A 24,995-nucleotide genomic window follows, 5' to 3' on the forward strand; every position below is an offset into this window, starting at 1 on the left:
TTCTGCAGAGTCCAACCAGGTGACTGTTCATACCCAGAGCCACCACTGTGTGTTCAGCAGTGATGGGGTGGGGGAGAAGAGGATGAAGAGGAAGGACAGAGATGCCACATCCTGGGAAACTCCCAGGATTCTGACAAAGGAAACAGGATTAATGTCTTTATCATCAGTATTAACAGTCTTCCTACCAAAACAGAGATGCCCAAACCTTGGTGGAGGTCCAAGCAGGCATCAATACAGGCCCTAAAATGAGTTGCTTTGGTTTAGTTTCATCTCAACCCAATTAAGGAGGAAAATCTCTAAGAGGATACTGAAACTTGGATGTTTCATCGGAGGCTCCATAAGACTCAGAATTCCATAATGGTTGATATCGAAGGCTTCAGCCTCCCTCATTCTGGCAAAAGGCACTTCCCAGCAAACACAAAGGTGCTCTAACTCAGGCATTAAGAATAAAACAGTTGACACCACGGTCACTGATTTTTGGTTCTGAAAAGAAATGAGTTTGGGAAAGAGACTGAAATGATCACATTGAAATCTTAGGTCTCAAGCAATTATGGGAGAAACTCAAGTTTCATTAAACAAACAAGTTTCTTCACTCCGGTTGAGAAAGCCTTGAAGATACCTGTACACTTAAGGGATTGCACGGAAAAATCTCTAAGGAAAAGTGAGACTTATTTTGAAATTTTTAATCCCCACAATTTTTTATCTCATTCTATAATTGGTGATTTTATTTCTTAGAATCAGTATGGTGGAAACACTGCAATTCTATTGTCTGTGGTTGGTCCTGGTGATCAGGGAGCTCTTTCCAACCTCAGTGACTCTGTGTCAGTCCAGGGACATCAAACTCATGACACTGCACTGAAAAGCATCCCATGCTCTGAAATATTAATTGTAACCTTCTTACTACCAAGAAGTGAAGGCAGTGGGGATTTTAGAGCTCTTCTGGTCAGTCACAAGATGCCAAAGTTGGATTCCTGCTAAATTTTGCCTAGAAGTGAAACTCTTAGTTCACTAAATAAACCCTGTAAGGACTCACAGCCAGTCAGTGGGGCACAGCACACAATCCCCTGGAGTAAGGAGAGAAAAGCCAGGAAAATCAGACTCTCCTGAAGCCAGGAGCACTGTGCCATCCAACCTCCCACATTCCCTGACACCCAACACCGTGAGCACTTCAGAAGCACTGGGTGTTTTATGGGGTTACATCTAAATGTACAGCAAGCTCACAAGCAGGCCAGCTGGACAACATGAAGCTGTTTTTTCCAGAACATAAGTACACACAGGAATTACCCTGTTACTTGCCTGTCCCAGGCTATTTATGTCATGTACAAGAGCACTGTATCCAGTATGGATCCAAAATCCCAGGGAAAGAAGAAAAATGCTTTCACAGATAAAGAAATGCAGCTTCTGTATGTTGACTCAGTGAAGGGCAGCAAGAACAGCACGACAAAATGCCTGAAATTCATGGTATTAGGGAAATTATCTTGGAAAGCCTTAATAAATAGGATAAGTTTTAATTTTTTTAAGTAGTTCATAAACAGTGTCTTGGTTTTTTGATCCATCTGTCAAAATCTTAATTGGTTGTGTCCAGAGGATGGACTTGGAAGAGTTACAAGGTTAACTGCATAAAGGGTCACAGACAGATCTGTAACTCTGTTTTCACTTTTAATTCAGAAAGTTCTGCCAAAATGCCAGAGGCAGGAGATACAATAGTAGAGATATGAAAAGAATATTTTAACCTTTAAATTTCCCAGATGACAGTTCAGGGAAGGTGAATTGTGAATAACTTGGGTTACACTGGAAATGGTTCATGTCCTGGGAACTACCCAAAAGCTTCTCACTGGAATTGGAATTGGGCTTCTGGTTCTTAAACATTACATTCACTCTCCAAAGGGGTTAGTGTAACCCTGCCCCTGAGTAATGCACTGCTTGGAAGCTCCTGTTCTCCACAGAGAGGCATCACCCTGCAGCCCTGCCCTGGTCCCAGTTTCTGCACATTTCAAGGGAAAAGGCTCTGTGGGATTCAGTTCTTGCAGTGCTTAAACACACAAGCACGAGGACAAGAGTAATGGCACAACCCAAGCTGGGACAGCCTCCTGGAGTCACCTGGGCTGGCACTGCTGTCACACTGAGTGTGACTCATTAACCCAACCATGCTCATTAACCCAAGTTAAATGGCTAAGCCCTTAAATCACCAGGCAAGGGAATTAGTGGTCACAACAACTCCCAGTGGTCTGGAGCTCACAGAGGACAGCTCTGCTTCACACACCAGGACAGACACAGAAGTGGGACCTGATGATCCCTGGGGGTCCCTTTTGACTCAGAATTTTCTCTGGTTCTGTGGAAAAATAGAACCTTTCCAGAGCAAGTTTCCAAGCTGCTCCATACTGTGGACAAATATTTATTCTGCTTTCTAATATTGGTATTTCAGTTAAGACTTGTAATAATAGCATAGTAGTTTCCAAGAGAAAATAATTACTTACCAACAGTTCTGTGTAAAATAAACGTTCCTCCATAGCAAACACTGATACAATAACTTGTCTAAATGGGCATGTGAAGGATGTGAAATGCTCCAGCCTCTCTCACAGCTCAAACCACTTTCAGCCATGGGGCCAAGCACATTGAAATGTGAACAAACTGCTGTGGAACACTGGAGCACACACACAGAGCCTACAAACCCCACAGCACAGGGTCTGTGTGGAAGGTGCTGCTATCCAGATTCATTATTAATTCTGCAGGCAATTCAACTCAGTGTTACTGCTGCAGACACAGTTTACTTTACAGGGGCTGTTTTATCCTTACTCTGATCATCACAACTTACAAGACACAGACACTCATAATCCTAACAGAAAACACATCATCCACACCTTAATTGCTTTTATAACAGGAAAAGAAACCATTCATCCATACAGTGCACCACAAAGAATTATAAGAGCACATGGGTATTTTGTTATTAAAAGACCCACGTCTTCCCTCTTCCCTAGATTATCTTAAAATCATAAATGGTAAATTTGGAACATTATTTTCCAGACTCTCTGAGTGAATTGATTAATGGCCAAAGTTCTGCATCTTTGTGACACTGGATAGGCTTGAGCAGTTCAAGTCAGCTGGGAGAGGAAAGCAGGGCTCCAGACCAAACCCTCCCTGTGCCCTGTCAGCATCGACCTGCAGAACCCTCTGCTGTCTTTGAACTCCACTTAGTGGAACAGAGCTGGGAACTGAGGGATACAGGGAGGCTTAAAAGAGTTCAAAAGGATGAGGGACCTGGGGAAATAAAGCCCAACACAGCTGTCCAGGGTGTATTCAAAGTGCCCATCAGAGCTCAGTGTTCCTGCTAAAACCCATCAATAATTCAAAGTGCACCAGCCTAAAAACTCACTCCTCCACAAAGAGCTTCCAAACCCAACCCAGCTTTTATTTAATCTGAAAGCAAATGGCAAAGCACAACACTAAATCAAACCTCGAGCCAGGGGACTCTGAACCACTCTGATGCTTCTTAAGTCGCACACCTTTTATTAAGCCTCAAAAACCCTGAGCTCCCCTCACCTCAGCAAGGCAGCACCCCTGTCCTGATATGACATTCTCTTCCTTTCATGCAAATCCCTTCTGCCCCAAGGCTCCAGCTCCCAGTGGGTTCCCTGCCCATTCCACCACTGCTATACCTACAATTATTGCAGGACTTAGCAGATAAAGAATTATTAAATAATTTAGCAACATTGCAAAGTGAATTCCTGGGCTCAAGCTGCAAAAATAACAGAGGATGTTTTGATTTTTTAACTACTTCAAGCTGATAAATGGGAATCTGGTCCAAAATCAGTTCTTTTAAAGGCTGAATGTTTTGACATGTCATATTTGCAATAAATAAGATTCAGACTTAAAACACCACACACAGAGGAATTACATGGCTCTGCTGCAAGGTAAATCAGAAACATTTCACTTGAGATCTAAACATAAACTGGCAGGACCAGGCAATGCCACTTCCCCAAGAAGTGCATTTTTCTAGTCAGTTTGTTTCATAACCATATTTATAAGTTTCATCATTTTTTCCAATAGAACAGAATGGATTTTAAGGCCTGTTCAAGGATTCTGAACATATATAACATATATGGCACTATGTATTTTTATTTCCAACTCATATAATACTGGATTTGTGGGTGTCTATTAAGGAATCATCTTCCCCTTAAATTATTACTTACATAATTCTGAGTGTGATGTTGCCAAATGCTCTCTCTGCAGCCAGAGTTGTCAATTATGACTGCAACTCCCAAACCATGCCCTGAGCCTCCAAAAATCATCTGATGGAGCTTGAAACATCTCTGTGCAGATTAAACAAGCTTCTCATAAAAGTTCCTTCTGGGAAATGAACTATTGGAAAGGAAGAAATTCAGGAATGTCTTGCACTTTAAAAATATGTCCCAGAGTAAGTTTTTATTAATATTTCTTTTACTCATCTGGTTGGGTGGAAGCAAGAATTAGTGAGTAGAATCTAAGTTTGTTTGCTTAGTTTTAAGAGATAAAAGAAATTAAACTTCAGGGGAGGGGGTCTGGAAGAGGCAGTGAGATAATCTCATGCTTCTCCATGTAAGTATTTGCTTTTCAAAGCCCACAGCCACACATCCACATGTAATGGAAGCATTCCCTTTCCTTTTGATGCTTCTTTGCCAGGAAAACAGCAGCCTGAGTTTGCAGGTTCTACTGAGAAAATGGCTAGAAATGACAAGGCAGTAATTGATAGCTTTGGAATTCTGAGTCAAGACCAAAGAGCTCTCTGCTCTGGATGCTCTGGGTGAGCCAAGGGTCAGTGCCTTGCCTGCAGGACAGGGAAGCAGGAGCCTCCACCTTCTGCTCACACCCCACAGCAAGGGATACAATCCCAAACCCATCAAAGCCCACAGATTTCTCTAAATGCCTTCCAGACAGCTAGCAGTGCGTGTGGGGGGAGTGTGTGCCTGTTCCTCCTCTGAAAAAGAGAAATCTACCTGAACCCAGCCCCTTGGGAATGTTTATGTTCACAGGAAATCTTCTGCCCAAATCTCTGTTTTGCAAGTAAAACAAACAAAAGTGTGGTCTCAGCTCAGCAGATCTAGAAACAGCCTCTGTGACTCCTGTGCAGCTGCACATCAAGCACGGGACAGCAGACACTTCCACATGGAGCACCCAAACACCAGGAGTCCAAGTTCTTCCTCCTACCCACAGGACAGCTGGGCACAGACCAGGCCAGTGACAGCAGAGCCCTGAGCACTCCCAACAACTCCTCCCTGATTTTTACACTGAGAGAACAACCCTGAGCTGCCACAATGTACCACTGTAGTCCTGAGGGAAGCAGTGCTGATGTTCCAAGACTGGAAATTACCTGGAAACCAAATCATGGAAGCACCATGAGGAAACGGTCACAAGGTTCAGGACACAGAGCACACCTGGAGACAGAGGTGGAGCATGTGTGGTGTGCTCAAACCTTAAGCAGAAAGATGTCAAAGCCAAGAGAGTCAGCAAATGTTGCAGGATCAGGTTAAATTCTAGATACAGAATTACAGAATCCCAGAATAGTCTGGCTTGAAAGGGACATCCAACCCAAAAGCCCATCCAGTGCCACCCCTACCATGGTAGGGACACCTCCCACTGTCCCAGGCTGCTCCAAGCCCTGTCCAGCCTGGCCTTGGGCACTGCCAGGTATCCAGGGGCAGCCACAGCTTCTCCCTGTGCCAGGGCCTGCCCACCTCCCAGGGAGGAATTTCTCCCCACATCCCATCTCTCCCTCCCTGTGTCAGGTATCCCAGCCTGCTCCTGCACAGGGAATGAATGAACACATGCCTAGGGCAGGGCAGGGCACCCACCCCAGTGAAGGCTGAGCTAATGAATGAACATTTAACACCCCCAGCCTGACTTGCTGCCCCCGAGCTGCCAATTCTGTCATCAGCCCTCCAAACTCTGGCACCTGAGCAGGGCCTGAACAAACTGCCCTTTCTGTAGGCAGCTACAGGTTAAACACAGCACGGCAATGTTCCCACAGAGGTTTGGTCTCACGGCTCATACATCCTCTGGCTTGACGAACCTCCACGAGAGGGGAAACGCAGAGCCCTGCTGCTGTAAATCTCAGGGATCACATCTGCAAGGCAGTTATTAAATCACTGCAGCCTGGCATGCTGGCAGATCCCTGAGCCCAGCATTACACTGCATTTTAACACCATTCCCGGGAACAGGATGGCTGGCTACAGACAGGAACACACAGGATTTCATCTCCCTTCAAGCACCACCAAAACAGGCATTATTTTTCTGGAGCCCACAGAATCTTTTCAAGTTTATAACTTATTTTAATTATGTATATAATACAGCTTTCTAGTTTTTCCAGGTCATTAAACTGCAGGAAAGAAAAATTTTCCAACACAACTGTGTTCCAGTTACTAATTAAACCAACTTTAACACTTTTCTGCAACATGTTGGCAAAGATTTATGGGGCTGGCAAAAAGCAGGAGGCCAATGTCAAAATAACAGCCGGGCTCATTACAGCCACTTGAAGATTTACTCATGCCATCAAATAGCCACAATGAACAAAAAACCCTACAGCTTGCTTCCAGTGGTAAATGCTGGAGAAGGGAAAATAAGCTGGATTCCTGCAGGAGGCCTCTGTTTCTGTCCCAAACGGGTCTGTCCTCCTGTGGAGATACGGATTATTCCCTATAAACTCATAAAAAACATCCAAAAAAAAAAGGAGAAGGTAAAAAAGCCCCAAAAATAAAAATTTCATTTGCTTGTAATACTTCTTTGTGGGTTCTAGCTCACCCTTCCATGGGTACAGCTTCGTGAGCATCTTTTTAAAATAAAGAACATAGATGGAATCAGACACAGCTGATCAAGATAAATAAATCCAGGGAAATATGGAGTCCCTGTGAGAAGCCATTCCACGATCTGAGAGGCCATTCCAATGACATCCCAACTGCGTCTTCCTTTGTAAAAAAGATGAAGTATTGATTTCAGAACAGTCAGTCAAAGGGAGCAAAGGGTGTAAAACACCTTCAGAAAGATTTAGCAGTAAATCCACACAGAACACCGGCCTCAATCTCCCTCCTGCCCTGCGGATCAGAGTCACAGCTCCACACTTGAAGGTATCCTTCCATGACAGAACCCACATTGGATTTCTTCCCATTTCACCAGGGGAAAAAGCCAGACAACCTGGAATTTCACAGGTGTGATCTTGTTCCAGGGAAGAATTTTTCTGAGGAGCCTGTGGCAAGCTGGAAGCAAGACGAGGAAACAGCAGAATCCAAAAACTGAGGTGAACTTACTTGAAGTTTCATAATTTCTTTGACAGCAGAAACCTTGGCCCAGAGACTCCAAATTTTTGAAATTTGTTGAACTTGGCAGGAGGCTGTGCCAATTTTCAGGGAGTTGTGGCTGGAATTATTAAGTTAATAGAGGCCGTTTCCACCTACACTCTGAACAGTTGTTTTTATATACCCACGTCCTTAAAAAAGCCCTTGCAACATCCCCAGCACCACTTTGGAAGGCAACAGGAAAGAAATCACATGGAGAACACAGGGAATGGGAGGGGAAGATACCAGAATCCAGCCAGGTAATTCTGGGAGGAGATTAACAGCATCCAAAGATGAAGGACTGAAAAGGGGCCACTCTTCACACATAATCTGGGTTTACATCTCACTCAAATATTCATAAAGACAAAGCAGAACAGTGCAAAATTGTCTTTCAAAGCCCCAACACACACCAAAATTCAGGCCGATTTTTATGCTTCTTACTGAGAACTTGCATCTTTTAGAGGGGCTGGGATGGGGAACTGCTGTTTTATGTTTTGCCTTTAAAAACCAATACTTTTTCTTTCTTAAACACTTCACAAAATGAGTGGGATAAATGATATTGCAGCCTGGAGCTACTCATGCTGCTCCTGACTGCCATGCACTGAAATCATCATACCTATAGAAGAGCTGGGGACAAACAAACCCTCCTGCACTGCAGGCACTGAGCACGCTTGGGATCAAATTCCTGATGGAGAGATCCAAGCCAGGCTGTCCCACCTCCAGCAGTCACAGAGCAGGGAGCATCCCCATCCCTGCTGTTCCCTAGCTCGTCTGCAAGGCTCTTTTTAGCAGTGGCACCTGAAACTACCCCAGCTAACCAGCCAAGGTGTCAGGCCAGGCTTTACCAGTTTCACTTGTCTGCAATCCATCTTAGGAAAAAACTTACAGAGATTCCTTTACAAGCACATTCCCCTCGTATTCCTCCTTCCCTGGAATATTATATAAAAGAAAAAACAGCAAACCCAAAGCAGATGACCTCGAAAAGGATCTTCTCAGCAGGCTTTGCTGACAACAGGCACAGAAGGACTGAGCTGCTCTTTGCAATGTTTCTAACTCCTAAGGCACGACAGGAACATCCAATTGCAGGGGCAAAGCCCAGCTACTGCAGCGGGGCAGAGGCATTCCCACAGGACACAGTTCCTGACAGGAATTCCTGGCAGCTGATGCCTGTGCAGGCGGAAGTGATTCTGCTTCAAATACTTCCTTTACCACTGATAACACAATTCCTGCCATGGCCCTGCCAAGGCTGCACTGATAAGGAGAGGATCTGTAACCCAGTCCTGCTCCCACAGAGATTTATTTTTAGACGTCAGATATAGCAAGGCAAACACAGAGACTGTGCTGTTTGAAGGGATAATTCTGTGTCAGATGCAAGATGCTGAAGTGATAAAATGTGCATTATAGCACTTGCCTTGAGCAAATGGCTTTTGAGGGAGCAAAGAATATTATCTGGGAAGCGTGGAGCTGATCAGCTCTCCATATTCCATTACCAAAACCTACTCAGCTGAAGATAATGTCTTAATTCTTTCAAGTGAAGAACAGAGTATTTATTCCTGGCAGGAAGTAGATATTTAAGGAATTCCTAATCACTCTTTCTCCTGTTTCTATTAATGGCATTTAGCACTAAGTAAAGTAAAACCATATTTCATAGAATATCCTGAGTTGGGAGAGACCACAGGGACCATCCAGTCCAACCCCTGGCCATGCACAGACACCCCAACAATCCCACCCCGTGCATCCCTGGGAGCATTGTCCAAATGCTCCTGGAGACTTGGCAGACTTTCTTTAGCATATACTTATTGAATTACATTAATATCTCCTTAAATTATAAAAGAAATTTAACTCTGTCTCAGTCCAGAGTCAGTTCTTAATGCAAGCAGAAGGATATGGGACTCCATATTCATTCTTCTATCTCACATTTTTAAACTTGGGGAATTTGAAGTTGCCTCAATAGGTCCCACAGAGTTTTGATGAGTTCTTTTCAGTTATTTATTCATAAATCTGATAGAAACCAAACAGATATAAAACAAAGCTTGTACTTGCTAGATGCAAAGTGCTGGTGATGAACAGCAGGCATTTTTATCATTTCACAGCTGTAATTACAGACTCTTCTGCACAAGTGCAATTGAACCACTTGGAAATGACCTTCTATTTGTACAAAGACTTTTATGTAGACTTACCACCAATGTGCTCAATGAGTGAGAACCAGGTCAAAAAAGTTAAAGGGAAGATACCTTGTATTTTATGTAAATTGAGAAGAAGCTAAATTAGGAAAAAGGTAAATTGAGAAGAAACATTGCATCTCCTTGGGAGATGGACCATGAAGAAGTTGAACCAAAGTTCTGAATATTTATCCCATGTCAGACTAAAACACATCTATGAGGCAGAACCTGGCTTTTCATTAGAAATTAAAAATTAATGATGCAGCCCTTAAAATAAATACAGTAATGAACATAAGGCATTTCAGCAAAATGCCAGTCAATTCTGGGCACTGATGCAATCTGTGAGGCTTAACCTGTCGGTACAGCTTTGACACTACTGCCTTTGCCTGGCAACCAGCAATTTCCTGGGATGCCACACGTGCCTGGCTGGCCAGCCACAGGTATTGGTAAGATATTGCTGTTGGAAGCAGTGTGGAAGGACATTTCCACAGAGTGGAAGAGAAAAAGCCCACCAGAACGCACCCAGCCTCACTAGCACAGTGCAAGGATTTGAAGAGAACAAATCCCTTTTCATACCTCTCAGCAATTTAATTTAAAACTATCTCATCAGGTGAAATGTCAGGCTATTAATACCTCCTGCACCATGAGACCATATTATAAGTGACATAAACGTTACAAAACAACCTGAAATTTGGCCAGGCTGTTAATAGACAGCATTACACAATTCCTGACACGGACAGATAAAGCTGTATTTCTACTATGCAAATTTCTAACAGTGAATAGATTTTGAAAGCAGTTTACACCCACCACCCCTCAGATGCAACTCAGTAATTCTCTATTAGGTGCCAAGCTGTCACTTCCCATCACTCCAGCCCACTGCTATTCTCTGCCCTACCTTGGGAGCACAAAGGAGCCTCCAACTTGATTAAAATGCATGAGCCCTGTGTGAACCTATTTTTAAATCTCCCAGCTGATACTGCTGTTGTATTAACAGCTTTCATTTATTTTACCATTAATACTGGTATTCTAAGGAAGTGCTGCAATGCTTTATCTTTTCGCATTTCAGCAGCTCCTGTTCTCAAAGAGATTTTTCACCGTATAAAAAAGTCCTGACACGGTGGGGTTTTATCAGAAACCTTGCTTAGGAAAAGGAAGCAATTACAGGCACAGAGGGCCTGAGTCACCTCATTTAGGCACAAATTTGCTTTAGGTACACAAATAGCTGAACACGTAGGGTTTTTCAAAGGCAGATGTGGTGGAAACAGAGAACTGAGCCCTCAACACACACAGAGTTTCAATTTTATGACAGTTCTTCTCATGCTGCCACCAGCCCCTGTTTTCTTCCTGGTTTCACAGCACAGACACAGAAAACAGCTCAGGACTGAGATAACCAGTAACAGCTCAATAATCAATACCATTTCTATTTCCTGTGCTAGATCCTTCCACAATCTCTGTTTTTCAGGCAGACCTCCTCTGGTTAAAGCCTCTGGTCTGGTTGTGCCACGGGACCACTGAGCAAGAGCAGGGGAAGCTGCAGGAGCAGCAGGGACATCACAAAAAGCAGTGCTAAACCACTCCTGCTTGTGGGAGCTTCCCAGAAGAATGTGCTTCAGGAAAACCTGGAAATTATGTATCACCTGATTTTACTTCTGCCTCTTGCAAAGATAAAGATGAAACCCGCAGGTCTGCCCTGCCATCCTGAAGACACCACAGGAAATGCTTCAACCCACAAAATAATTAATTATTGGTCATCAAAACAATGTGCCATGCACAGCTTGTGCTCCCTCTCCAGTTGCTCATTGTCCTGAACACCCCTGGATGATGGGAGGGAGAACTCAGAGGAACACAGGACGCAAAAACCACACCTGTGCAGATACAGACCTGCTCCAACATAAAACTTCTGTCCAGGATTACTGAAAAATTAGTTGTATCAAATCAGCAAATTACCAGGAGACAGAAAGCAGGGACATGGATCAGCCACACTGTTCTTACACACAGAAAATGAAAATAAACAGTTTCCAGCAGAGTGAGTTCTGCTCCTGCTTGCCCATTTCCCAGGGGCCTCCATGGGAACTGAGCTCTTTGCACTCTACGTCGTGCCCAGTATTTTTTGTGTCTGTGTCTGCAGAGCCCACACCCCAGAACCAACCCTCCCAGAGCCACCAAGTGTGAGCAACAGCAGATCCCAGCCCTGAACAGAACCCAGGCTCCTTCCCAGCCAGAATTTTACAGAGACAGAGAAAAAACCCCAGCTGCATAATTCTGCTTGCAAAAGTGTCAAGCACGGCAGCATGGAAGGCTGTAAATAATTCACTCGGTATTACAGGAAATGTTTTACAAATGAAAAGGTTGTAACCTCCTTTTGGCTACAAGGCTGGCAGATGCTGGAGGCATTCCTGCTCCTCTAAGTGCAGAACAAAATGTGTCCCATTTGTGAGAAACTCCTGGGTCTCAGCCCTCCCTGGAAAATACTTCTGCCTGTATTCCTGAGGGAGGGATCACAGAGGAGCAAAGCCTTCACACTTCCAGAAATGCAGCTCGGGCTGATGAGCAGTTTCTGGTATTTTGATGACACAGCTGCTGCAATGCACAATGCAGAGCTAAGGGAAGGGATAAATTTGATTTATTTATATTTACATAAATACATTCACACAATTTTTTAATCGCACACACACAAAACAAAAATACACAGGCATGATTACAGATGACTCAAGACTGAATGTTTGATACAGTTTTAAAACAGTGACATCAGCCAAACCCAGTGGAAATAAAACCATCTCCAAGCTCAAAGGAGAGCTCCACATGACTGAGTGCAGATTCTGGCCCAGCACATAGAAGCAATTCCAAATAAAGTCTCTACAGCCTTAACTTCTTACCACTAAACATTTAGCAACAAACTAAATAAGCCTCAGTGGAGGTCCCTCTACGCTTCCCCACAGGGTGAGCTAGCAGGAAGCACAAGGTGTTTTATGTGTAAGAGAAATCCAAGACTCACCTGTATGTTGCCAAAGTCCACGTTTTCATAGTGGAAATGTGCACACTCAGCCATCTTCGGGAAGTGCCCCTTTGTAAAGGATAACCTGGAGCACACCAAGAGCACACCATGAGATGGATGCAGACCACTCAACACAGATAAACAACAGGCACTGATACAAAACAACAACAACTTTCTCATCCTAAAGCCAAGGGAACACAGGGATTTGTTGATGTGATGCACCAAAACGGTGGGGAAGGGAACCAAGTGAGAAAGGAAAGCTGAAATGCCAAGTGACTTTTCCACTGCATCCCTACAGAGCTGGGTGACATTCCAGCAGCACCACATCCCAATGCATCCTAGAGAGCTGTGTGACATTCCAGCAGCACCACATCCCAATGCATCCTAGAGAGCTGTGTGACATTCCAGCAGCACCACATCCCAATGCATCCTAGAGAGCTGTGTGACATTCCAGCAGCACCACATCCCAATGCATCCTAGAGAGCTGGGTGACATTCCAGCAGCACCACATCCCAGTGCATCCTAGAGAGCTGGGTGACATTCCAGCAGCACCACATCCCAGTGCATCCCTAGAGAGCTGGGTGACATTCCAGCAGCACCACATCCCTCAGGATGGACACGGAGCAGGGACAAGCAGCTGCACCTCACAAATGCACATCCACAGCCTTACACGAGACACGAGGAAAGCAGAACTTTACCTGTGAAAGGCATCACAGCCCATCAGTCCCGGGGGGATGTATCTGAGGGTGCAGAACAAACTCTATTTATCCTTTGCCTTTTGCAAATTCAAAAGTCAGGCATAATTATTCCCAAGTGTCTCCAGCCACACTGGTGGCTGCCGGGGAGCTCCTCTGGCTCTGCAACATGCTCCTACTTCTGCTGAAGCTATTACAGACTCCTATAGATATTCCTGGTGGTGAGCCAATGAGATTGTCATTATCTAGCTCCCTCTTCCCACGGAAATTCAAGTGGGAAGTGAGATGCAGCATCTGGCTGCTCAGCACTGGAACAAAGAGCCATTTCCCTCTCGGCAGAGCACTGGAGGGGTGAGCTGAAGGCACAGATCCATCAATCTTGGGGAGTTCTGCTCCTCAAGTCAGCATTTTTAGCAAAGTAATATTGATTATTTCTGATCCCTGTTGCTGCACACATAATGACTTGGGTTACAGTCTCTGGGAGACAGGCAGAGACAGAAATACAGCATGAGCCCACAGGGAAAAAAAAAAAACAAAAAACTGGGAGATCAGGGAAGAAAAAATATCCCTTAGAAGGGAAAACTGTGAAAAATCCATTAAATGAAGTTACAGAGGGCAGAATGCAAAAAGAAAAGAGAAAAAAAATCAGATAAAAAATACATATAGGCCACCCACTTGTCCTGGTTTAGCTTTCCAGAGCATAAGGAGACAGGGAAAATGATCTCATTTACACACTGCCTGGGCTTCTTTTGAGATTTTTGTTCTATTATAATAATTGTTCTATTATAATATGCTCTATTGTGGGGTTTTTTTAATTAATATCTTTCAGGAAGAATTGCTAAAGAAAATCAAAAACACTGCAACAGTGAGGTTCAAATCCTACCTGCTTTGTTTCTATGACCAGAAAGAGGAGAGTGAGCCAGCAAAACCTCTCACGCCCAGTTTTAGGCTCCATTAGCTCAAATTGCCTTAGTTCCACATGGATTTTGGTTGCTCTGCTGAAGATTCACCATCACAAATTGTTGCTGAATGCCTTGCACTGCAGCACAACAGCCAAAACTCAGCACAGCAAAACTGGAAGCCCGGGAAAGACAGGAAAACCACAGAAGTCTGCTCTTACTTTTTCACGTTCTTCACTTTCATGCTGGCCGTGCTGCCGCAGGAGCGGAGCGGCAGCTCCCCCGGGATGTCCGGAATGTCAGCACCTCGGGCCTGCAGGGAAGAGACAGGAAAAGCAAGGGGTTAAACATGGCTGCAAGCTCTGGGCTCTGCCTGCTGACAGGAGCCCCTCTGCTCTGCAGGTGGTTACAAACCTCAGATGTGCTTAAGTTGAATTCTGCCTTTTGACCAGGAAGAACTGACCTTTGGGATGGGGACCAGGGAGGTGACAATCTCTTCCTGCCCAAGCCTTGCTAACCCTTGGAGTAACTGTGAAATTCAGTATTTAATTGATTGCTACTTCTGCTTTCTAAAGTGGAGATTTTCAGAGGTGGGAGTGAAATAGGTATTCCTAAACTCTGTAGTTGGACTCCTCAATAAGTACCTGATTTTCCAGACATGTGTGTGTTTAGACTCAGGCAGAGGCACTGCAAAAAGCTGGATTGCTCACACAGTGGAAAACAAGTTAATGACAGAGCTGCTTATATGTGGGAAGTGAACTTCTAAAATAGATGTTTGAAGCTATTCGTTTAAGTGCTTGAGGACATTAGAATTCCTTAATTACTAAAATTCATTTACTTCAGCGAGGCCAGAACTCCTAAGTCCCTCCTTTCTGTTCTGTCATACTTTCCCATCCCCTCCTTCCTCCAGCTGCCTTTGCCTAAGCCATGAGCTCTGCTGGGGTTGAATTCTCCAGCACAAGGGACACAAACACTCAGCTCCATGGATTTCTCCCACTGTGATCCAGAGGAATGAGGGGGTTCAGTGAGGCTTTTATGGAGAGAGCAGTGATCATACAGCAACAGACTTCACAGAGGAGGAGGAGGAAAAAAACAACTGATGCTGGCCAGAGACTGCCCATCAGTGATGTGGGTGACATCACCTGAGTGAGCTTTTTCTGCTTTATACAATGCACTAAAAACATGAACAGTGTCCCAAAGAGAGAATGCTGAACCAAGAGCAAGAAAGGCACTTCAGTGTTACTTCTCTTACAGGTCTGGAACCAAAAAGTATTCCATCAAATCCCTTTTCTAATGACAGGAGCAAACAGATGACTGCCCTGATGTTACATCAGTCCCAATGGTTCTAAGCTGGTCCAGCAGAAGATCTCTGAACAGAGTTGGATCTGTCCCAAAGTTGTAACTGATAACAGAACACAGCTGCATTCTGCAGTGTGAAATATGGAGAAATATGGAAGTATGGTCTCCACCCCCAAAACTTTATAGTTGGACCACCACAACCCAAGCTAGCAGCCCATGTGTGGGATGAGCCACAGGACAATTTTGTCACCCCTCCCTGAAGCTCCCATTTGACTCTGACACAGGTTACCTGAGCTTCCCCACGTCACCGAGAGCTGCAGTGAGTCAGTCAGTGCCATTCTCCTGCTTGTTTTCATCAACCAGACCAGTGCCAGAGAGAGAGAAGGATTCATCCCACTGAACCCCAAACAGGCACAGGGGCGATACAACCACGTTATCCATGTGAGGGTCCTGCTACAGTCACCAGGGACACTCTGGTCCATTCCCCTGCTTTAGACAACAGGAGGAGAGTCCTGGAATGGTTTGGGGTGGAAGGAACCTTAGAGATCATCCAGTCCCACCCCCTCCTCTGGGCAGGGACACTTCCACTATCTCAGGCTGCTCCAAGACCCATCCAGCCTGGCCTTGGACACTTCCAGGGATCCAAGGGCAGCCACAGATTCTCTGGGTACCCTGTGTGAGGGCCTCACCACCCTCACAGGGAAGAATTTCTTCCTAACATCCCATATAACTACACTCTGTCAGTTTGAATCCATTCCCCCTGTCCTGTTGCTCCAGGTCCTTTTCCACAGTCTCTCTCCATCTTCCTTCTCAGCCCCTTCAGGCTCTGGAAGGCCACAACGAGGTCACTTTCTCTTCTCCAGGCTGAACAATTCTCTCAGCCTCTCCTCACAGCAGAGCTGCCCCATCCCTCTGATCATCCTGGTGCCTCCTTTGGACAAAGCCAAAGAGGCTGCAGGAGCACCCACTCCCCGGGACATTCCCCTGCTCCCCAGGAGCCCCTGGACACGGAGCTCCAGGCTGAGCCTGGCTCTGAGGAGATGAACCCCAACAGCTGCAGTAACCCAGCAGCAGCTGCACCCATCCAGCTCCTGGTGCTTCCAGCATTGCCCTTGGAAAATCTCCTCTGAGTGAGCTCCACCCTTTAGCACCACTGAATAAATCTGAATCCAGGTCTCTCTCTCTCCCAGCTGCACCTTCCACAGCACTGACCACAGCCAGTGCTCTGACCCCACTGTCCCACAGCTCTGCACAACAGGCACAGCCACTCACCAGAGGAAAACAGGAACAATATTTATACACTTAAATAAACCTACTCTGGGCTGACTGACTTACTGAGCACACAATCACTTCAGGATGTAATATGACACTTGAGAGTCTCATTGTCAATTTTAGCATTAAGAGGATCACCAATTTAATAAACCTTACAGGTCTTTTACATAAGAAAATAACTAATTTCAAGAATAAATGTGCCATTCCAATAAGTTGCTTTTAGGCCAAGCTGGATGGGCTTGCTTAATTTCCTAAGGAACAGAATTTCTGTAGGAAGAAAAGCAATTTTTCTTCTCCATCAGCAGTAGGAGCTGGTGGGATATAAAAATGGATAAACAATCTGACAGAAAATGTGGGCTTCAAGCCAGTTTGCAGCAGTGGGCAGAGACCTCCCTGGATCTGACTCAAAGCAGCGTAGGCAAAACTCACACCTCCAGGAGCCCAAAATGCCAGCACCTCTCTTGGAAAAGTTGTATTATCCTCTCCTTCCCAGTGGAGTAAAGTCCAAATGGAGCTAGATTTCTACCTCTCCCGCTTTCTGCATCCACTTAACTGGACCACAATGAGATGCAAGGCAGTAATTAACTCCAGGGGCTTTTCCAGTTAGATCTGAGCTCCATGGACTGCTGCAGAACAACGATCTCTCCAAGGCTCACAGTTGAGACAAAAGCACAGAAAGGTAAGGGCACAGAATTTGTGCAAGCTCAGATCCTTACTAAAAGGTACCAACATGAGAAAAAACCTTGGTGAAGAGACAGATACCAAACAAGAAACTTACTGCAATTTTAGAAACTGCATTACTCCTAAATAACCGTAACTCCTTTCCATTCAAACCAAAGATACACAGCTACACAAAATAGATTGTATACACTATTTTGCATCTGTTTTGATGTACAACTTGGCATGTAGCATGCAGGTCACTCTCCCCTCAAAACACAAACAAAACCCTCCAAATGAAATTTGTCATCTTTTGTGCTTTGTGTCACAGTAATTTAATTTTAAAAATAATTTTGAAACAGTTGGATTATTTACACTGAAAATTAGCTACCTGGCATCATCATGGCTTCTCACTTCCCTATTTTCTATGCATCACTGTGCTGTGGAAACCTGGTAATTGCAGAGCAAATATGTTTATACTAATTGTTTAGTCCCATTTTCACAGCTGAATGTCATTGCTGTATCAATCTGCTCTGGTCCAAAACTTGGTAAACAAATTATAGCTCAAGGCAGAACTCAGAGAATTGATTATTCAGGAATCTCAGTCTCTTACCTTTGCAGGGAAGGCTTTGGAGCGACACCACTTCACCAGCTTGCCCTAAGCCAAGAAATTCTCCTTCCAAAAGCTTGACTTATACCAGTAGTAGTTGAGACAATATTGCAGAAAGTCAGTATTTTGTCACGGACACCTGCAGGATTGCCAGGCAGGGAGATCTCAGCAAACCCTTCCTCTAGGCAGGAGGAAGAACGCCTGTCTGCCTGTCCAACCCTCCCATGGATCACAGCATCACAGAATTGTTAAGGGTGGGAAAGGCCTTCAAGACCATCGCCCGGTGCCACCACTGTGCTCACCACTGAACTGTGTCCTAAGGCTCCACACCCACACGTTTTCTGAACACTTCTAGGGACAGTGACTCCAGCCCTGCCCTGGGCAGCTGTGTCAGGGCTGGACAGCCCTTTCCAGGAAGAAATTTTCTCTGATATCCAATCTAAACTTCCCCTAGAGCAACTTAAGGCCGTTCCCTCTCCTCCTGTCCCTGTTCCTGGCAGCATAGCCCGACCCCCCCGGCTGTCCCCTCCTGTCAAGAACTGTGCAGAGCCACAGGGGCCCCCCTGAGCCTCCTTTGCTCCAGGCTGAGCCCCTTTCCAGCTCCCTCAGCCTCTCCTGGGGCTCCAGCCCCTTCCCCAAGTCTGTTCCCTTCCCTGGACATGTTCAAGTGTTGCTCCTAATCTCCCTGGGAATCCGAGAGCAGAATCTGAGAGCTCTCACAAATCAGGCTGCTTAGCTTTAAGCATTTGAAATTTCTAGTCTTTTTATTTATAGACATGATTTAGAAAACTTCAGCTTTGTGCTCTCTAGCACACAAAACCTTAGTCATAAATAATTTATATCTAACGATTCCACAGCATAATATGAAAGGATTTTCTCCTAAAAAGTCTCCTTGCATTTATCAGAAAACATGTCAACCTGTCTCACTCACATGCAGAGACATAACACAATCTGAAATATGTCTAAAACTCAACACAACAGTCCAGTGAACACAATGTGATGAAGTTTCCACCTTGGTATCCTCAACAGGGGAGAATATTGAACCAATGCAGAACCCACAGCCCTCCTCCTACTGCTTCTTACTTACTCTGGGATGCACAAGAAACCCTGGAATCCCACAAGTAATCCCATAGTTGGTTTTCCACAGGACTACAGAAAGACCCCTGAGGAGGCATCACAGATACACCTCGGCAAGTGGCTGAATCCAGGTGAGATTTCTGAAGGCAGGAATTTAATCCAAGGTTATCACAAAGCAAGAATAACTATTAGACAGACACTAACATATATTCATATTCTACTGTCAGTCTCTCAACAAAGCCAGTTTGGAGGGATCAGATTGCTCTGGATTCTGTCAGCACATGGCCTTGTTTCTAAAAACAGCAGAGCTGGTTCCAAATGCTGCTTGGTTTCCATGACAGTCTTTCCTTTACATCATCTTAATTTCCCCTCGATCTTCTTGGAAGGAAAAATTACAAAGAGAGGAAAAAAACCCAAACCCCCTTTAGAGCTCTCAAAAACACTAAAGCTTTGCTTTAGTTTTACTTCTTTGCTGGAGAACAGCAGGGAACAGAAATGTTGTTTCAGGAGAAGTCATTACTCTGGAGGGAGCAGTAATTTCTTCACTTGGCACAAGGAGGAATGAAGAGGGCTGAAGTGGGTGCTCATGTACAAGGACAGGACATCAATAGCTACTCAAAATTTTGGGTACCAGCTCACTACACAGAGCTGGCTTACCATTTACTCCATCAGAGAGTTTGCTCTGCAGCACTAAAAAGAAAGTGACCCACAGAACTCCTTGCTCCCTGTGAGGCAGAAGGTGATGGTTCCCTCAACACCTGCTCTCAGGAATTACTGCCCAGGAACTCACCTAGAGCACAATGAAGGAAGAATTCTGGTCATCTCAGCTTTGACCACGCAGCCCTTCATATAGTCCAGGGAAACAAAGTTCTCTCTGCTCCTCCTTCAGATGTTGTGACAACTACCCTGATTCACCACGATAAATAAATCAAAGAAGGAAAGGGAAATGCTCCAGTAAACTGTGAGTCACCATGTTCGAGCTGCTCCAACTAATTCTGAAGGAAAGTTCCCAGTTCCACAGCATTTATCCCTAAAAGGATTAAGATGCACTGAGCACAGCAAGGCTACAACTGGGTCACTCTTTTGAATGGCAGAAATATATGGGAATGGACAACATTCACCCCAAAATGTCAGAGGTACAGGGGCAATATGATGGAAAAGCAAATATTTGCCAAATTCTTCATGTTACCACTTTCCATGGATTCATTTAGTGGAACCGAATTAATTTCTTAAGCATTTTCACACAGCATGGTTCTGTCACATTAGCACATTGCAGCTACATTTTTCAGAGCTGCTTAAGATATTTGTACACATTTCAAATAAAGAAGCAATCCAGTTTAGGCACCCAGGTCTGACAATGTCATCTTAAACAAAAATATGTGCTTGTCATACTACAGCAGCTTTACCAAAGAAGTTAAAAATAACATTAAATATCCCCCTCCAATTCTGCATTTCTTCATTGATATGGGAGGTTGTGGTCTCCCCATCCCTGGAAGTGTCCAAAGCCAGGCTGGACAGGGCTTGGAGCAATCTGGGGTAGTGGAAGGCATCCCTGCTCAGGAGAGGGGATGGAACTTGATGGGCTTTAAGATCAATTCCAACACAAACCATCTGTGATTCTGTGATTTTAAGCATTAATCCTGTGCTGTTCATGTTCTCATCAGCAGAGTGCAGCACGGGCACATTCAATAACACCCAGAACAAGGATGTTTCCCAGAGTGAGAAACACTGTAACCTTTTAAATTTTATATATTTTTTTTTTTAATTGAAGTCATCACTTAGCTCCTCCCTTAGTGCAAATATCCCTTCTGGCTGGAGGAGGGCTTTAGGTGCAGATGGCCTAAGGATGGCCTAAGTAATTGGAGGTAGTACTGACCTTTTAATCTAGCTCTGTTTGGGGATTGTGGAATGTGCAGAAACACTCATCCAGCCAGAAATACCTTTAAAATCTCATGGCAACTGAGATAATGGGATAGAGAAAAGGAATGAAAAAATGACAAGTGCTTACAGTAAGGAAACTTTGAACATTGGCAATGGACATTCTTAATCCCATGTCTAAGAAATCTGCATTCAATAAAGACATTTGAATGTGCATCGTTTTTTGAGTTTAGAACTTTTAATTCCATTTTTCAGGTTCTCAATTCCAAACTGCTCCAACCAGTACTTAGTTCATGGCATGTATAAAAGGGAATTCTTCTCTTTTTTTTAAAGGACCACACAGAATGTGTTTTTTCTACTCCCAGCATCTCTGGGGGGGGGGGGGTGGTGGGGAGGAAGAAGGGAAATAAGTAAAAGCAAAACAAAAAAACCCAACACTTTAAAGCATTGCCATGAGCTGGCAAATTCAGAGAAACCTCTCATTCCAGAGTCTTAGCATCACAGAGGAGTTAGTCCAGGGCATCCATTTACCATAGTTTAAAGGATCAGCCTGGAATGAGCAAAGAACAAATTCTTAACTATTTGTCTACTGTGTTTTCAAATGAAGATCTGCAGCTCACAGATACATAGGTGAAACCTTCTGCAGCTCCCATGTAAAACCACTGAAGTGGAATCCAAGACATGGAACAAGCAGCTTGGCAGCTCTGAGCACCTCCTTTGGCACTGCCACTGTCACTGTGACCAAAATTCACCTCTGCACAGCAGCATGAGTTTGTGCCATGGCAGCATTTCCCAAGTGAGCCTGAAAGAGACACACAGATTTTCACTGATTCTCTGCATTGAATCCAGCGCACTCAAGGGCTGCTGGGGATTTTCAGCAGAACAGTCTCACACTTGTGTTTGCCATCACAAAATCCAGTTTTAGGGCTAAAAGGGATACAACCAAGCACAAGTGAATGGTCAGCAGCTGAGGGCAGCATTAGCATGGTAACTCCCTGACAGCCCTAAGTTTGGATCTGACATTCCCATCGTGAAGCCTGATTACCATTCCCAAAGCCCTGGGCCTAGGAACTGCAGGGTACAGTACACAGCCCCTCACAATGGCAGAGTGGCTCAGGAATGTACTTTCTTTAAGAACAAAAATCCCACATACAATATGCGTGGGAAAGGCAGACAGGGTTAGAGTCCTGCTTCTGTACAGCCTACAAAATAAATTACAGAGAAAAGCCACAGAAAATAGAATATCCAACAAGAACAATACTTCTGATTCCAGTTTCTTGTTGGTAAAAAAAAGACCCCAAAGATCCCAGCTACTGTGATGCAAAGAGGGAGGAGGGTATCCTAATTATGGCTTGGATATAAAAGGGCAATTGGAGCTTTGGGTTTTATTGCAGAAAGCAATTTCTCATCACGTAAAACACAACAGAAATAGATTTAGGCTCAAACAAGCAAATCCCACTCTGGTAAGTCCCCTGGCCACAGCCAGCGATTATGCAAATAACAATGTGATGTTAAGTTACAGATATAAATCAGATTTAGCAACTCAGGAGTTGTCCCAGTGCAGCAGCAAGATGGGGAAGGTGGAAAAAACAGCAGCCTGACATTCAACCCCAGCATCTGAGTCAGGACAATTAACAGGAATTGATATTTCTGTGTGTTAAGGCAACCTGGGCTCAGCTTTTGTTTATAGAGAAGAGCTGTGTCCAATGGCATAAGCACAAAACTGGGATCCACTGCACTCCCTGCCCAAAGCCCTGTGATAACACAGCAATGTGAGGAATGTGTCTGCCTCTAGCAGGCACTTTATACCATAGAGTGTCCATAAACTTCTGACCAACAAAACAGAAGAGTCATTAACTCTGCCCAAGAGGAGGGGAAAGCTCCGCCTGGGATCACCCCAGGCTCCACAAACTGGGAAGGACTCCTCACTCCTGATGCCTTCCAGAAAAGGTCACACAAGTTGGAAACAGAAGGTGACACTGCTCTCCAGGAATGACCTGGAGGTCAGAACAGGACTCTTGATGCTGTAAGAGCTGGGAAGGTGAATAATGACCATGGAGATGCTCCAAGGGCTGGAGCCCCTCAGCTCTGGAGCCAGGCTGGGAGAGCTGGGGGTGCTCACCTGGAGAGGAGAAGGCTCCAGAGAGAGCTCAGAGCTCCTTCCAGGGCCTGAAGGGGCTCCAGGAGAGCTGGAGAGGTACTGGGGACAAGGGATGGAGGGACAGGACACAGGGAATGGTTCCCACTGCCAGAGGGCAGGGATGGATGGGAGATTAGGAAGGAATTGTTCCCTGGCAGGGTGGTGAGGCCCTGGCACAGGGTGCCCAGAGCAGCTGTGGCTGCCCCTGGATCCCTGGCAGTGCCCAGGGCCAGGCTGGACAGGGCTTGGAGCACCTGGGAGAGTGGGAGGTGTCCCTGCCATGGCAGGGGTGGGACTGGATGTACACTAAGGTTCCTTCCAAGCCAAACCATTCCATGATTCCATGAATAATCTGTGCCCTGGCAACCATGGTATTTGATCAAATCCCAAAAACAACGTGCAGCTTTACACCAACACAGCAGTGACCAACACTATGCAGCAAGGCAGAAATGTAGGGAATGACTACATTTTGACTACATTCATCTTCAGGGAATAATTCATCATTTTATAATTAAGAAGGCTGAATCATGGCAAAAAAACCCAAACATTAATGCCTACAATCTTCAGAAAGACAAACTCTGACATGATTTGTCTCTTGGGCTTAAATTGGGGTGGGGAATGGAAAGGGACGGATAAGCAGACTGTTGATACCCTTCAAAAACTATTCTTTTCTGCATTATGGTAATCTTTTCCTGCATTATGGTAACTAAGAAGACATGGACACTGATTAAAAAAAAAAAAAAAAGCCAGTTACAATGAACCACTTATAAATAAGAGACTTCTTTCCCTTCCTTAATGTTCCGCCTTATTTTTAAGCAGCTGGGTCTAGGGAAAAGTGATTGACAGTAAATTAATTATAAGTTTTATCTCCCAAATAAGTACATTTTGAACAACTGTGGAATTTCCTGTAATGTGACAACAAAACAGGCATAGAAATAGATCAGCTTTGGAACAGGTGGGAGGGAAAGAAGTGGAGGGTCGTGGCAGTGTAATCCTGACTCCAAAGCTCAGGGCAGGGAATAAGCTGGAGTAGCAACAGCAGCATCCCCAGCAGCACGGGAAAAGCACCACCAGCAACAGCAGCCTGGCTGAGCCAGAATTAGGAAAGAAATGACAAACAGGGTGCATTCAAATTGGTGATGATGGCACACAACAAGCTGCTGATCCAGCCTTAGCAAATTCTAAATCATTCCTTCATTTTGCTGTATAGAAACAGACTTTCCAACAGATATTTACAAAACATAATTTGGATCTCCTGGCTCACCACTGTAGTGCCAGAGTGCACACACTGGCACGGCTTTAAATGTAACCAGAAACTATTGATGCTCTTGCCTATGAAAACTAAATGATTACTATGAATTAATACTTCCTGCCAAAAATACAGTATCCATTCTGGATTAATTGAACTTATTTGATTGGCAAAGCCAAATGGAAGCCAATGTGCCAATTAAGTGATTGCCCCAATTTTGGAAGATTCTCGGGGACAAGTTCTGTGCTGGGAGCCAGCCTGTGAAATAAAAAGGCTCCTCTAAGCAAGAGGCACAGAAAGGACCTCACACAGCAACAGAAACTTTTGCCAAAAGCTTAACAAGGGAAAATAATGCTAGATTCATGCAGCAATAACAAGGAAAAGCAAGTTATGTGGATTGAAAAGGAAACACAGGTTATTGGTACAGTGCCAGGCCAGAACTGCTTTGATCAAAATATTATTGCACCTGATGCCTGCCTGGTGTGATGGCCTGTCCCAAAACATTTGTGTCAGATCAGTGCCTGTGCTGTCCACGCTTCCTGGACTCCCACTCCCATTCCACCCTTCCCTCTGTTATCCCAATTCCCCAGCCTGAGCTGCAGCAATTCCATGAAAATGCTGCCCAGTGCTGAGCACAGAAGACACTCTGCAGTTCCTGCAGGATTAACACAGTCCTGACTCACCAATCCAGGCAAGTCAAGAGCTTGAGGACTTCAGCAGCACAAAACCAACCTCCAAACCTACAGGTAACATTTTCT

The 24,995-nt window shown here is 44.8% G+C and overlaps 1 protein-coding gene across 4 annotated transcripts in view; it reads right to left on the reverse strand.

Annotated features, from left to right (window-relative positions):
• The window catches only part of ARHGAP32 (Rho GTPase activating protein 32), a 209,953-nt gene that overhangs the window by 117,168 nt on the left and 67,790 nt on the right, over positions 1-24,995 (reverse strand). For 2 of the 4 annotated variants that reach the window (XM_053963431.1, XM_053963432.1), the window contains exons 3-5: positions 14,277-14,368; positions 13,160-13,201; positions 12,462-12,546 (exon numbers count right to left, since the gene is read on the reverse strand). In XM_053963431.1, coding sequence (XP_053819406.1) covers positions 12,462-12,546; positions 13,160-13,201; positions 14,277-14,368 — 219 coding nt within the window. Of the gene's footprint in view, positions 1-12,461; positions 12,547-13,159; positions 13,202-14,039; positions 14,110-14,276; positions 14,369-24,995 lie in introns of those variants that run through there. The other 2 variants (XM_053963433.1, XM_053963434.1) reach the window with 2 other exon arrangements.

Source organism: Vidua chalybeata, chromosome 23 (assembly GCF_026979565.1).
Source record: "Vidua chalybeata isolate OUT-0048 chromosome 23, bVidCha1 merged haplotype, whole genome shotgun sequence".
Taxonomy (NCBI): domain Eukaryota; kingdom Metazoa; phylum Chordata; class Aves; order Passeriformes; family Viduidae; genus Vidua; species Vidua chalybeata.